Source organism: Hemibagrus wyckioides, linkage group LG18 (genome assembly GCF_019097595.1).
Source record: "Hemibagrus wyckioides isolate EC202008001 linkage group LG18, SWU_Hwy_1.0, whole genome shotgun sequence".
NCBI lineage: Eukaryota > Metazoa > Chordata > Actinopteri > Siluriformes > Bagridae > Hemibagrus > Hemibagrus wyckioides.
Genome location: NC_080727.1, coordinates 23,405,066 through 23,420,000, shown reverse-complemented (window position 1 = coordinate 23,420,000; position 14,935 = coordinate 23,405,066). Strand labels below are relative to the sequence as shown.

The window sequence follows — 14,935 nt, the reverse complement described above, 5'->3', positions numbered from 1 at the left end:
GCTGGCCCGTGTGATCCGATCCAACAGACGAGCTACTGTTGATCAAACTGCTGAAGAAGTTAATGCTGGTTCTGATAGAAAGGGGTCAGAATACACAGTGCAGGACGGGTCAGGGCTGTTTTGGCAGCAAAAGGGGGACCAACACAATGTATGAGGCAGGTGGTCATAATGTTATGATTGGTCGGTGTAGTGTTTAAGTAAGAAATAAATGAAGATGCATAAATTGACCTTGAGGACCATTACCTGTTAAACTTACACCTGTTAAGCTACATAAAGGTACCTCCACATGACTCAAAATACATACTACAGGTACAAAAGACACACAAACTTAATGATAAGTGTATGATTTGATTATTAAAAGCTGCATTTTCCATCGTCACACTGCACTGTTTCAAGGTAATGTTTCACGTGTGTGTTTTCAGCAATGGTCTTTGGTGTTGACGTAAAATATATTAGGGTCACGTTTACTGACATATCCAGACTGCTATAAATCTGTAGCATGTACATGAATACCACGTGTTTGAATACTGCTCTGTGTTTCTCCCTGATAAGCTGATATGCAAATGGTCTCACCGAGGCTACACTTCGTTGTTGACCTGTAGGGATGCACCGATCCAACGCTGAGTATCGGACCAGTGTTGTCCTGAAATGCTGGATTTTTTCCAGGTCAGTTCTGATCCATTGATACGTGTGATGGCCTGGGAAAACATTTCACGTGATGAAATCTTTGAAATGTAGTTCAGAAAACTATGCAACTCTTTAATCTGACTTTTTCATTCTGACTGTGGTCTCCATCCTGATAGTTTCTGCTTACAAACTGAACTGCTGAGACCATCCACATAGTTTTAGTGAAGTATAATTATTTATTTATTTATTTATTTTAAAGTAGATGTGTCAAAATATCACGATTAGCAGAAAAAATCAATTTCGGTTCACTGTATCATACAGATAGAGGTCAAGAGCCTGAGTCAATACTGACATGAAACATCAGAATGAGGAATAAGTAGTGACCGTGGTGAGGCAGAGATCCACATCAGGTTCCACTCCTGTCGATGAGAACTGATCTCAGAATCCTGTTCTTCTGCTTTATTGTCAGTGTTGTGTGTTCTGTGATGCTTTTCTGCCCTTTTTCGGTTATAAAGAGAGCTTATTTGAGTAACCAAAGGCTTTTTGTCAGCTCAAACCAGTCTGACCATTCTCCTCTGGTCTCAACAAGGCAGTTCTGCTGCCAGAACTGACCATCACTGGATGTTTTTTAGCTCTCCGCACCACTTCTAGAGACTTGTGTGTGTGTGTGTCTGAAATACACTGACCAGCCTGTCCGGCACCAACAATGACTCCGCATTTCTGTCTGTTCTGATGTTTGACGTGAACATTACCTGAAGCTCTTCACCTGTATCTGCATGGTGTCACGCACTGTACTGCTGTCACATGATTAGCTGAATAAACATACGCACCAATGGGCAGGAGTCCAGACGTTCCTAATGAAGATGAAGTGAGTGTATATCTATCACTGCTGTGATTACATGTGACCCTGAATGACAGCGAGGGGATAATTAGCTCACATGTAAATCTCAATTATTTGAAAGCGTCTAGTGTGGCCGATACTCAGCTGCGATACTGGTGAAATCACTGCCTCCCTAATTGTGAGTTCATAACACGTTTTATTACATAGTTTATTGATTGCCAGTTTTAATGCTGCATTCTGTCTTATTAGAAGAGCGTAAAGCATGACTGGGCCTCAGGCCTTACAGATAAATTGCTGAATTTCACATTGATACGTACATCGAACAGGCATAACATTGTGACCACTGCCAGGTGAAGTGAATAAGACTGATGATGATCTGCTCAAATTGCTGAAGAAGTTAATGTTGGTTCTGATAGAAAGGGGTCAGAATACACAGTGCAGGACGGGTCAGGGCTGTTTCGGCAGCAAAAAGGGGGGACCGACATATTAGGCAGGTGGTCATAATGTTATACCTGATCTGTGTATAATCACCTGAATCTAAAACCTTTGATGGCTCATCCGTTAGCGATCAGTGAGTAAATGTGAGAATATGTGGCCGTGTTTATGAACATCACTAGTGACCACTGCGTAATGTTCTACCTGGAAAGGTGTGTAAACAGTAACAGTGAAATTAACTACTGATTAAATTTTTTTTTTAAATGTGTGCAATGTATAAGGCACTTCTAACGTTGATGTTATTTTGACCGAAGTAAATTAGTTGCCCGGAAAAATAAAGACGTGTCTATGTGCCGAGTCGTTCTTTCTAACTAGAAACCTAAACGTCAGTATTGTGGATTTGAACGTGAATCGAATCGAATCAAGTGACTCACGAGTCAAATGCTTTAGTATTTCAGAAATGACAAAACCGTGGTGCGGTATTTCAAAGTTTTTAAAAATAAATATCTATATCTATGTGGAGAATAATATAGTGATAAAGATACTCAAAACAATGACAAAACAGTGTTTTAATATCTTATTGGATGTGTATCTGACTAATCTAATGATCATGAGCATTAAAAAAATGAGCTGTCCTTTTGCTGAAAAATGATATGTGGTATATTGACCAGTACCTAGATCTGCTTTACTGAATATGCTGAATTTTGATTATAGGTTTGTTTTTGTTTTTTTAACGTGTGTGTATGTTCTTGTGCATTAAAAATACTGTGAAATGATTTCAGCCAACACAAATCCAACTGTCTCGGATGTTTTGCTTTGCGTTCCTCATATAACTCGCATGTGAATTCGACAGTGTTGTCTTGAACTGACCAAGCAGTGAGGCGAATGTGCTGAATGCTGAATTTATTCTACACACTACAAAGTTCCCGGGGGTTTATAATTACGTCAAATGATATATTTTTAGAATTTTGTTACTATACACTGTTGTTCTTGTGCAAATATTTGGTTGGACAGTTTTGTATCAATAAAAACGAACGTATCCGTTCTGAATGAAACCGGTCCTCGTGAGTATCTGTTGTGTTTGCTCTCCTTTCATTTCTTCCTTGCACTGAGAAGGTTTTGAGGTGTTTGTTTCAGTGAAAGGTTAGTCCAAATACTTCTGTAATAAATAGTATACCTGTACATGAGCACTGTTTTGAAATAGTACCTGCATTTTTAAATATAATAATACTAAATGTTGTGAAAGTGCCAATATATAGTAGATTGAGAATGTGATAAAGTGTACCTAAAGTATCCTTAAAGTTCTTACAGTAGAGAAAATACACTTACATTGCCAAAAGTTTTGGGACGTCTGCCTTTACATGCACATGAATGTAATATGGAGTTGTCCCGCCCTTTGCAGCTATAACAGCTTCAACTCTTCTGGGAAGGCTTTCCACAAGGTTTAGGAGTGTGTTTATGGGAATTTTTGAATTTGAACACCTGAATTCAACTTTTGGCAATATAGTGTGCAAGAAAACATCAAGAAGGACCCCTCTAGGCTGCCACTATGTGCAAGAATATGAGATTAAGTGCCCTCTATGATGGCCTTCCAGAGGAGAACATGAGTTGCACTGCCCAATAGGCTTCCAAACACGTGAGAAGATGGGATGAAGTGGCCTCTAGGTGGTCCTATGTGTGAGAAAATATGCTCTAGTAGGAGGTGCCCTTGTTTTTTGTTTTTTCTCACCCCTGCCCCTCAGACAGCCTGTGTCTGCCCCTGTTGTTAGGATGACCACCAGGCAATTATGCCTTGACAGTGAGCCATATGTTATCCCACCATGTTTCCGTCTCCTGTAATGATGATATAAATGTAGCACTGTTTGTTAGAATAAAACGATATTTCCAAAACAATTCCGAATAAAACACACAGTTTGTGTCAATGGGCTGAAATTAAATCAATAAAATTCACAAATAAAAAAGTGCACAATTTCTCCAGCAGGGGGAGACAAAGAGTAAACGTTCATACTAGCGTACTAAGCAGTACGCCAAAATAGTACTAACGTAGTGTTAAGGCAAAGTAGTTACCGTACTATTTAGTACGCTAGTATGCAGTCCCGGGTGTAGCCATTATCCACGTGCACCTGCTTGGAGTTTACAAATCTGTTTCACGTTATCTTAAAATATATATATTACTTCATTTTCGATGTGTTCTAATATATGAAATTTAAATTACATTAAAAAATAAAAACGAACTCACTTTTATTTAATGATGATGGTATTTACATTACAAACACTGAAAGCCACAGGGTATTGTTTCTGGTTCCCATAGAAACCAGTGGGAGAATGCCGCTGAGGTTTGTTTTGGGGGTAAATGCAGGCTAAATCCATGAATGGCAGTTTTTTATTAATAAAACTTTCTCACTTACTAAGAGTGGTATAAACTCAAAGGGAACTGTAGATGAAATTACTGTAAACTGATCGGGAAGAAGCTGCTTTATAAATCGGTAAGATGACCAGATTTGTTCAGCTCTTTAACTAGCAAACTAGCAGGACGTGCAAGCTAGCGCTATTAGCCGAGGATGGGGCTGATTTATAGATTTTCTTTGGTTAACATTAACCTGACTTTACAACCAGTTTAACAGCAAAACTCATTTTCCCTTAAAAAGAAAACAAATCTGTTAAATCTTTTTTATAACCTTTCACTTTACTGGTTAGCCAGCTTGCTCCGTTATGGGACACTGGTTACCCCAATACCATGTAAACAGATCTGTAATGATGATCAAATGTCCGGTTTGTTTTTCAGGTCAGAAAGATGCCTCGACCCTTAGCTGTGGAAGGATCTGTAAGTCTGTTCACTGTCAAGATGATTACTGCAAAACATTTTCAAAAACAATCATATTTTTTGAAAAACTGAATTTACGTGAAATCAAGCGCAATGCATACCAATTGTGCATTAGTGACGCTTATCTACTACTGGTGTCCCATGCAGGGTGTAATTCTCACCTCATACACTATACTGCCAAATGTTTTGGGACACCCCTCCAAATCACTGAGTTCAGGGGTTGAGCTCGGTCCCTTAGTTCCAGTGAAAGGTGTTCAGGTTGAGGTCAGGACTCCACACCAAACTCACTCATCCATGTCTTTATGGACCTTGCTTTGGTCACTGGTGTGCAGTCATGTTGGAACAGGAAGGGGTCATCCCCAAACTGTTCCCACAAAGAGCATGAAATTGTCCAAAATGTCTTGGTATGAAGCTGAAGCATTAAGAGTTCCTTTCACTGGAACTAAGGGGCCGAGCCCAACCCCTGAAACACAACACCTGAACTCAATGATTTGGAGGGGTGTCCCAAAACTTTTGCCAATATAGTGTAGCTTCACTAACATCCTCAAACCCTCCTGTTGAACCACTGAGTCAATTTATCACTATTATATTTCCTCTATTATGCAAGTATGTTTTATTAAAATCCTTCCTGCCTTTACACAAATTCTTACTTCCTACTTGTTACATAACATAGTTTATGATAAAGTGACCTTTACATTAAGAAATAGCTGATATTAAAATATTTTAAACACAAATATTCATGATATAGACCCCTGTGTGAAATTAATGATACTGAGAAAGTGCCTGTGAACCAGAATTACTGACTAGATCATTAAGCATCATTTAAAGCTGAGACACATTTATTACTGATCACAGATATTTATTAATGATAGATCTGCTTTCATTGCTTCTGATTTAACTCAGAAGGTACATTACTTGGGTTTACTGCCTGAATCAGGAAGTTTAAAGCTGGCAGGAAGGATGTGGTCTCGTGAAGCTGTACACAACTCGCCCGTGCCGAGAACATCGTACTGTTTAGTAATCAGTATTCTGGTGTGTGTAGTGTTAAACAGTATCGGGTTGAGTTGTCTTGTGACCTCCAGCGCTGAAAAAGGTTAGTTTACACATTAAAATCCTTTCATTTCAGACCTCATTACAGACCTTTTTGTTCACAGAGAAGTACTTAATGAAGAGTAAGGAATAAATGGTGTGAGACATGCTGTTCTAGGAAAATAATCAACAGTTGGTAAGTGTAGATAGATCATAGATTGTAGATGTAGATAGATAGATTTCCCAATGGGAAATTTACAACTTCCAGCAGTATCCACGAGCATAAGTAATAAGGTAATAAAAAAAAGAGATAAAATAAAAAGATACTAGAAATAGAGATAAATAAAAAAATACTAGAAATGTAAGGGTATAAGAGATAAGGTAATGTATAAAAACTAGAATTTAAAGGTATAAGATGTACTCTGACCACTGTGTGTGAGACTTTTCTTATTATACCACAGTGATTTGCTAACATATGAAACGTTATATTTTAACGCAGCCCGCAGATTGAAAAACCGGACTTTGAAATATTTTTAATGTTCATAGAACTTGAGATATATTACACATTGGGATATAAGAAACACATGAAGGAAAGCTTGCAGTTTTCTACAGTATGTAGTGGAAAATGTGTAATACAATGGAAAATATTTCACTGTTTGAAAAGTTTTCCCATTTATTAACACCTGAGGTAACATCTCTGAGGTAATGTATGTTTTCTCCCAGTCTCCGCCCCTCAGATTAGCCGAGCTCCTGTTACTCGGGGCAACGCCGTAACGACAGCTGCGCGTTCTCGTTGTGCGCATGCGCGTCCCATCCTCGTTAGCTCGGCTACCTCAGATCCTGTTTCTGTGTGGGGAACTAACGGTGTGTGTGTGTGAGCGCGCGCGCGCGTGTGTGTGTGTGTGTGTGTGCACATATGGCCATCACACGAGCCAGAGCCGGTGTTTGTACAGTTTCTTTGTTTGCCCCACTGTGTAGCCATGCGCGGTTAATACGAGCCAGCGACTAACAGGATTAGCGGGACTTGTCTCCCTTCTCCTCTTCTCTCCTCTTTTCTCCTCTCCGTGTGAGAAGGACAGAAGAATGATCGCATCCTTATCCAAGGGGAATTTACTCGATGTGCTGCAGGAGGGCTTCAATGAGGTACACGGCCAAAGCAAAAAACTTTTGAGTCTGTTTTCTCTTAAACACGGTCGTTTCCGGGTTTCCGTAATAATCAAATAACAGTTCTTTACCTAACAGAATAGATACATAACCCTGTTACAGTCTTCAAACTTAGCTATGGACTTCGAGTAAGTGAGTTAATACTGTCGTTACATCACGCTCATGATGTGAAAGGTTTATCTCCATATGTGCAAATGTTCTGCTCCAGGGATGTTCCGATCACCCTGAATGATGACTCGGTATTACGTCAGAGTTGATATGTAATGATTTTACACGTCACGTGACGCGTGTGACGTCTGACTTTATTTATTTACACAGACAGTGTGGTACAGTACAGTAATTTACCCATGATGCCACATTCTGTCATTATTTCCTGTCGCCACGTGAGCCATTCTGGTTACTCCTTCTTGTCAGGATAATAAGAAAACTAAACATGGTCACATGTGCTGAGTAATAATTGGTCCCTATGCAGAATTATAACAGAAAGTTCATCCTCACCTCAGACAAACGCATTACAAAACGTCTGGCCGCATGTCACTTTACACAGTACTGTACTAAACAGTAAGTGAAAACAATACCACACATCGGTCCATCTTATGGTCGACTGTTCGGGCAGTAGTATGGGTAGTTTGGGATGCAGAGAGGTGTTAGAGATGTACCTTTAATATTCAAATATCTGTAAGAAATAATTAATAGATTTGTGGTTTACCTGCTTTGGTGTTATGAAAGTTCTAACTGTCACTGAGTTGATTATAATCTGAAGTTCACATACTTAGTGAGAGAAAACTCGGAATGTTCCATGGGGCAGATGTAAAGCAGTTGTCTCCTGCCTTGTGTGCAGTGTTGCGTCAAGTGTGAAAACTGCATACCTGAGGTGAGTGATACACTATGTGGCTAAAAGTTTTGGGACACCCCTCCAAATCATTCTTAAAGACAATGAGTGAGTTTGGTGTGGAGGAACTTGACTGGCCTGCACAGAGTCCTGACCTCAACCCCATAGAACACCTTTGGGATGAATTAGAGCGGAGACTGTGAGCCAGGTCAAAACTGCGACGTCTGCCTTTACATGCACATGAATGTAATATGGAATATGCCCTTTGCAGCTATAACAGGCTTTCCACAAGGTTTAGGAGTGTGTTTATGGGAATTTTTGACCATTCCTCTAGAAGAAGTGCATTTGTGAGGTCAGGCACTGATGTTGGATGAGAAGGTCTGGCTCGCAGTCTCCACTCTAATTCATCCCAAAGGTGTTCTATGGGGTTGAGGTCAGAACTCTGTGCAGGTCAGTCAAGTTCCTCCACACCCAACTCACTCATCCATGTCTTTATGGACCTTGCTTTGGTCACTGGTGGGCAGTCATGTTGGAACAGGAAGGGGTCATCCCCAAACTGTTCCCACAAAGAGCATGAAATTGTCCAAAATGTCTTGGTATGAAGCTGAAGCATTAAGAGTTCCTTTCACTGGAACTCAGGGGCCGAGCCCAACCCCTGAAAAACAACACCATCACTTCAGTGATTTGGAGGGGTGTCCCAAAACTTCGCTAATCTGTTGCCACATAATTAGAAGCACACATTTCTATAAGATGTCTTTGTGTGATGGTGCATTAAAATTTCCCTTCCTTGGAACTAAGAGCGCCAAATATGTTCCAGCATGAGAATGCCCCATGCACAAAGACATTTTTTGGCAAGGTTGGAGTGGAAAAACTTGGCCTGCACTGAGGACTGAATTTAACCCCAATGAAAACACAATTGGGATGAACTTGATTGGGATGATTTGCCCAGCATCAGCACCTGACTTCATTAGTGCTCTTGTGGCTGAATGGTCACTAATCCCCACGTCATGTGAAAAGCCTTCCTAGAAGTGTGGCCTTCCAGAAGAGGGGACTAAATCTGGAATGGGATGTTCATAAAGCACATTTTGGGTGTGATGGTCAGGCATTTGAAAACGTTTGGCTGTATGGTGTATGAGAACATTTCAGTTCATTGAAATAAATTTTAATGGGAATGAATGATCTGACCACCCTAAACGCCCGCCTTAAGATAGATATTCAGTTTAGTGTGAGCTCTGTGACTCTTCTCCAGAAGCGGGGCATTTTATAATTTTACAGCTGTTCAACTGTGTCATTTCTATCAGCTTTCCGTCTGTGTAACCATAAAGCAGTCCAGTGATTTGTTATGGTCCTCAGCTGCCTGTGTGCTTCAGAAACAGGAAACTGCAGGAAGGAGTGACACTGCAGCCAGGTTCTCAGTCTGCTCGGTCACTGAAAGAACAGACCGCACGCTTAGCGTCACGCCTGGCTGCGCTGAGATAGCAACACATTCCGGCTGTCCAGCATGGTCAGCAGCTAATGCTGCCTCGGTGCTGTGAATGCTCCCTGTGTTCGGCATCCTCTCTCAAGAAGGCAGCCGGTTCAGACCACTCTGAACTTTTAGTGAGACAGATATGTTCCAGACAAGGCAGTCTTTGTTCTAGTCAGCACTCCATGTGCCAAATATTAACACTGTTTTTAGAGACGGATTCAATTTGGCTGCTAAAATATTTCACATTAGAATATCTGTTTATGTAGAAAAAGTTTAAAGGGGTACAGGATTGCTCGGTTTCACTGTACCATAGATACGGTCAGGACAGAGCACACTGCATTTCAGTTGTGATCTTTTTCTCTCTTACAACAGGGCGGACTGTGGTAGTAAAATAAACACCACGGGGCAGACGAGAGGTATTTTATTCCCCCCGATCCACAGCAATTTGCAGCTTATTGCTTATTAAAGAATGAACGTTTTATCTGTATATAGTTATGGTTAATGTGGAATATCCATGAGTCATTTACCTTGTCATTTACGTGTTAGCAGCTCACCAGACTCTCTTTCTTTTGTCTGTTGAAGTTAATAAAATGTAGCTTGTTTTGTTGTACAGAAATTGAAAAGACATTCCCGTGTCAGAAACGTTACAGCTTTACATCTGACTATTACAGAGCACTTTTAACTCACTGTATAAACCTGTTGTTGCAGCTGGGTGTTTCACCAGAGCTTGGGTTAATCAAATACAGCGCAGAAAGTTATAACTATATATAACTATATAGAGTAACAGCTTGCACGTTTTCACACTTTCACATGCAATTCTGTGGGAAGTGACTGCAATGTGTGGCCACTCGTGGTGACCAAGCGACCAGAGAGCATTCATTTGCAAATGACTTCCTGTGACACGAGTGACCACGACCATCGCCAGCTAGATGTTGTTGTGTTCAGTGAAGTTGAGAAATGTTTAAACTTTATGTAAATATGGAGCGACTTGGTGCCGCAACAACCAATAGGAGTAAAGACACACTGCATATACACAGCGGGGAAAATAAGTATTGAACACGTCAGCATTTGTCTCAGTAAATATATTTCTAAAGGTGCTATTGACATGAAAGTTTCACCAGATGTTGGGAACAACCCATACGATCCACACATTCAAAGAAATCAAACCATAGATGTCCATAAATTAAGTTATGTGTAATAATGTGAAATGACATGGGGGGGAAAAGTATTGAACACATGAAGAAAGGGAGGTGCAAAAAGGCATGGATAGCCAAGACACCAGCTACGTGTTCAATACTTATTTTACCCGCTGTATATATAACTGATTTGATGTCAGGTGGGATGCTAATTGTGTCACACTCTGCTAAACATTATTATTATTATTATTATTATTATTATTATTATGGCATCCAGTAGTATAGCGAGTGTGACTTGCAGCACTAAAATGGCTGAATGTGTGAACGTAGCTTGAGGTGCCACGGTTCCTCACCTGATCATGTCACATGACAGTTTGAACCTGATTCTACCTCTACCTGTCATCCGCTGCTATAGTTATACTTATGTTTATTCTATTTGCACTACCTCAACTGCTGCTGTGTATTTTTGCACAATATTTTTGCACAATACTTTTCTTTCTACATCATTTCACTTTATCTATTTTATTTCACTTACATTCCAGTACACGTTCTTTTATTTCTTTTCAGCGCTAAGTGTCCTGTGTTCTTTTGTGTTGTCTTTATTGTATTTATTGTCTTTTTTGCACTGTCTTGTCTATGCTCTGTTTGCACCTAGCTGCACACTGTGCACTTTACGTGGCTAAGACAAACTTCTGTCCTAGCTGTGTGGTGTTGTTTGTTGTTTTGTGTTGAACTTTGTTGTTGTATGTTTATGTAGCACCAGGTCCTGGAGAAACGTTGTTTCATTTCACTATGTACTGCGTCAGCTGTATGTGGTTGAAATGACAAAAAAAGCTTCTTGAATCTTGAAAAAAAAAATCTTGAATCTTGATTCCCGTTTTGGTTTTAATGGTCATTAGTATTTAGCTCACAGCTTGCACAGCACTCATTGTCTGGAAGTTTTATTTCATTGTTGTTTTATCACCAGGTCCTTCCCTCTGGTCTATATCTGTCTTTTGCCTTGAGATCATAGTTCATGTTTCGGTGTCTAAGGTGTGCGGTTTCTGCCGCATAACAACATGTATTGTTAATATATGTATCTCGTGAGACACATTTTTTCATATCAGCACAAACAGCACTTCTGTTTAAAAAAAAAGTGTGAAAGCAGCCTCAAGAGTCTTGTTAGAATTCATGGCCTTGTAAAAGAAATCTTTTGTTGCAGTGATGTGTAGTACAGCTCGGTGAATGTACTGCTTAAACACATTTCAACTCTCTACCTAGGGATACACCAGTGCCATGTTTTACATTTGTGATACAATGCAAATAACTGAGCTCTGAGTATTAACTAATACACAATACTGACACCACACTGACTCCTCCGCTGTGTCCAGACTGACTTATGAGTTATGCATCCATGAGGTAATGAGTCATAAAAATGTGTAAATAAATACAGATCAGGTATAACATCCTGATCAGTGACCGGTGAAGTGAATAAGACTGATGATCTCCTCATCATGGCACCTGTTAGTGGGTGGGATATATTAGGCAGCAAGTCAACGTTTTGGCCTCAAAGTTGATGTTAGAAGCAGGAAAAATGGACAAGCGTAAGGATTTGAGTGAGTTTGACCAAAAGGGCCAAATTGTGATGGCTAGATGACTGGATCAGAGCGTCTCCAATACTGCAGCTCTTGTGGGGTGTTCCCGGTCTGCAGTGGTCAGTATCTATCAAAAGTGGTCCAAGGAAGGAACAGTGGTGGACCGGTGACAGGGTCATGGGCGGTTGAGGCTCATTGATGCACGTGGGGAGAGAAGGCTGGTCCGTGTGATCCGATCCAACAGACGAGCTACTGTTGCTCAAACTGCTGAAGAAGTTAATGCTGGTTCTGATAGAAAGGGGTCAGAATACACAGTGCAGGACGGGTCAGGGCTGTTTTGGCAGCAATTAGGCAGGTGGTCATAATGTTATGCCTGATCAGTGTAGACCATAGCATTGCTCTGGGATTCTTAGCATATCTAGTGTCAGTACTACTTGCACCTCATACAGAAGAATCAGCCATTATAATAATTTTAGCAATCTATAGCAGCCCATCTCTGACCTGTTGTTTTTTCCCTCCACTTTTTATTCTTTACTAGTACTATTTAAAACTTTAAAATATCACGTTGCCCCGAGGCACAGTGCTTATTGGGGCATGACATTCCTGGAAGGGTACGAATTCACTGTCTGTGCAGCCTTTCATATCCTGGCTGCAGAGGAAACGGGAGCTAAGCCTTCATTTCGTGACAGTGCAATGTGGACTAATCTGTAGAGTAGAGTGAATGGACAGGGATTTCAGGGAATCAGAGGCTGTCAGTTCCTGAGCCCTGAGCACATCATTTATGTTCATTTTATATTTCCCTGGATGCATCAATGCATGGTGCTACTTTTGTACTTGTTACAGTATCACGATAGACTAAATAAGAGTAAACTCTAGTTCTGGAAATAAAATTGAAAATTATAATCCATCTGTTTAAGCTTTCGTAAATGATGCACTTTTAGAAGAGGCGTGTCTAATTGATGAAATCCCACACGTTTCTGTAACCATGGCAATGGAGCTGTACAGAGACAAGGCATTTTTCTGACTTTATCTGTGATGCTGCAGTGTGGAATACAAAGGACAAGCAACACTGAAACAGTCCATACTACTGGACTGCTGAATTCTCGAATATTCATACTTGTGATACGGCTTCATGTGAGGAGATTTTTGTCATTTTTAGAAGGAGTGTCCAGTGATAGAACTTAGTAACACTCGGAGTTAAAGCTGTTGATTTTTCAGAAACAGAAAGGACAGAGGGCACTGCGTTATCTCTCTAACATGACAGTTAACTTATTAACTTCATGTAAGAGTAATTGGTAATAGGAATTACTTTTTATTGTTTAACAACAGTGGATAAAATCGTATAATGTGTCAGCAAACTGCTGTGGTGTAAAAAGAATAAAACATTTTTGGCCATGCTGTTATAGGAAAATCATCAGTTGTAGGGTGCACTGTAAAAAATGATAGCCCTGTTAAGTTATTTGAGCTTATTTCTTTGTTATAACTCCACTTCTCGTGAGGATTTGGACATTGAATTGAAGTTTATTGACCCTTTTATTGTTAGAAAACATTGTGATGTTTTTTTTTTGGGGGGGGGGAGTTTAGGTGAAGGCAGAAAGATTTCCCTGACCGCTTTTTACAAGCGCTAGTTATCAAGTTTTGTTAGTTTGTTTTTAAACAGTGACTGGTCAAAATCTGAATTTATCAGACTATGTTAGGTCACTCACTGTCCAGGACCGCAAATGTTTGAAAAAATGAACTTTAACGGACGGAACCAGATTGGCCGAGCCGAACATGATCGCACGACAGATGGACGATATGACGGGATGACCTCCAGTTGAGTGACCTGACATCTACACCTATCTGTCCTACCAGTTAGCTAACTTACACGCTAAAAAGTTACATGAGAAATCATTTAACTTGTTCCCCAATTTCTAATGAGGTGGGCATGCATAAGAAATATTTAGATATGAAACCAAACCATAAACCACACCAACGACAAACAATAGTTTCTTTATCTGATATGAAGTGTGCGCTGCAAACACCAGCATTTTTGATGACTGTTTCTGTCCAGTCCACTCATTTTATTGCGTTTGACCACAACTGTTGTGGGTTTTTCGTCCGGCAGTGGCAGCAGGTCTGCGATAAAACTTCAAACTGGAGCCTGTACTCCATCGATTCTGTCGTACAACAAAACAAGATGACCTTTGCGTTTCTCGTGTAGCTGACTCTTGCTGGTTTGTATTGGACGCCTCCAGTTTTCCCTTTGCTTTGCCTCCGGCTAACACTGTGATGTCATCGTGACTTCTCGTGAGTTAAAGCAAAGGGTTGTTTTGACGTTTCTAAGTTTAACCATCTTGAAATGTCTTACAGTGTACAGTTATTCTGCTCCATTGTTAAAGAAATGTTAGATAAAAGCTAAAAACAGCCTGAGAAGGGTGAGAAATGATTTGGTGGTATTTAAAAAAAATAAGGCCATGGTGTATCTCTATCTGTTTCTTAAAAACTCAATAGATAATAGTTGTTATTTCCCAGTTGTTAAAATGCAGCGTCGGTCTTCTGCTCTGTTCTTCAGAGACTCAGCTTTATGCCGTGTTTAACACGCAGACGGCCGAAACGACACCAAACTGTCACTGAGACTGCTCTTTTTATGGGTGTGTCAGAAAATGTAAGCTTTGTTCTAGCAGCACGCTCTAAATTCATGTGAATGTTCTTCAGTTTAAATTGATTAAGTCCATAATTGGTTTAGTTTAGTTAATTGATTTAATTGATTAAGTGCTTTAGGTAATTTGTTCACCAGACTGATATGATGTGATATAAGTGCTGTTTTATCATATGACCCATCGTTGTGTTTTCAGCAACAGCTGGTGGCGTACGTGTCGTGGGTGAATGCTCAGCTGAGGAAGAAGCCTGGTCTGAAGCCTGTCAGTGACCTGCGGCAGGATCTCCGAGATGGTGTGGTGCTCACACACCTCATTGAGATAGTGGGTAAGAAGATAGAGCCATAAATATCAAGCTGTTACCGT

General features: G+C 40.2%; 1 protein-coding gene across 3 annotated transcripts in view; it reads left to right on the top strand.

Annotated features, from left to right (window-relative positions):
- Positions 1 to 4,287: 4,287 nt before the first annotated feature.
- dixdc1b (DIX domain containing 1b) overlaps positions 4,288 to 14,935 on the top strand; it is a 38,264-nt gene continuing 27,616 nt past the window's right edge. Inside the window, exons 1-3 of one of the 3 annotated variants that reach the window (XM_058415677.1) lie at positions 4,288 to 4,389; positions 4,689 to 4,727; positions 14,768 to 14,897. In XM_058415677.1, the coding sequence (XP_058271660.1) occupies positions 4,698 to 4,727; positions 14,768 to 14,897 (160 nt within the window). In that variant the 5' untranslated portion in view covers positions 4,288 to 4,389; positions 4,689 to 4,697. Of the gene's footprint in view, positions 4,390 to 4,688; positions 4,728 to 5,683; positions 5,821 to 6,589; positions 6,900 to 14,767; positions 14,898 to 14,935 lie in introns of those variants that run through there. The other 2 variants (XM_058415678.1, XM_058415676.1) reach the window with 2 other exon arrangements.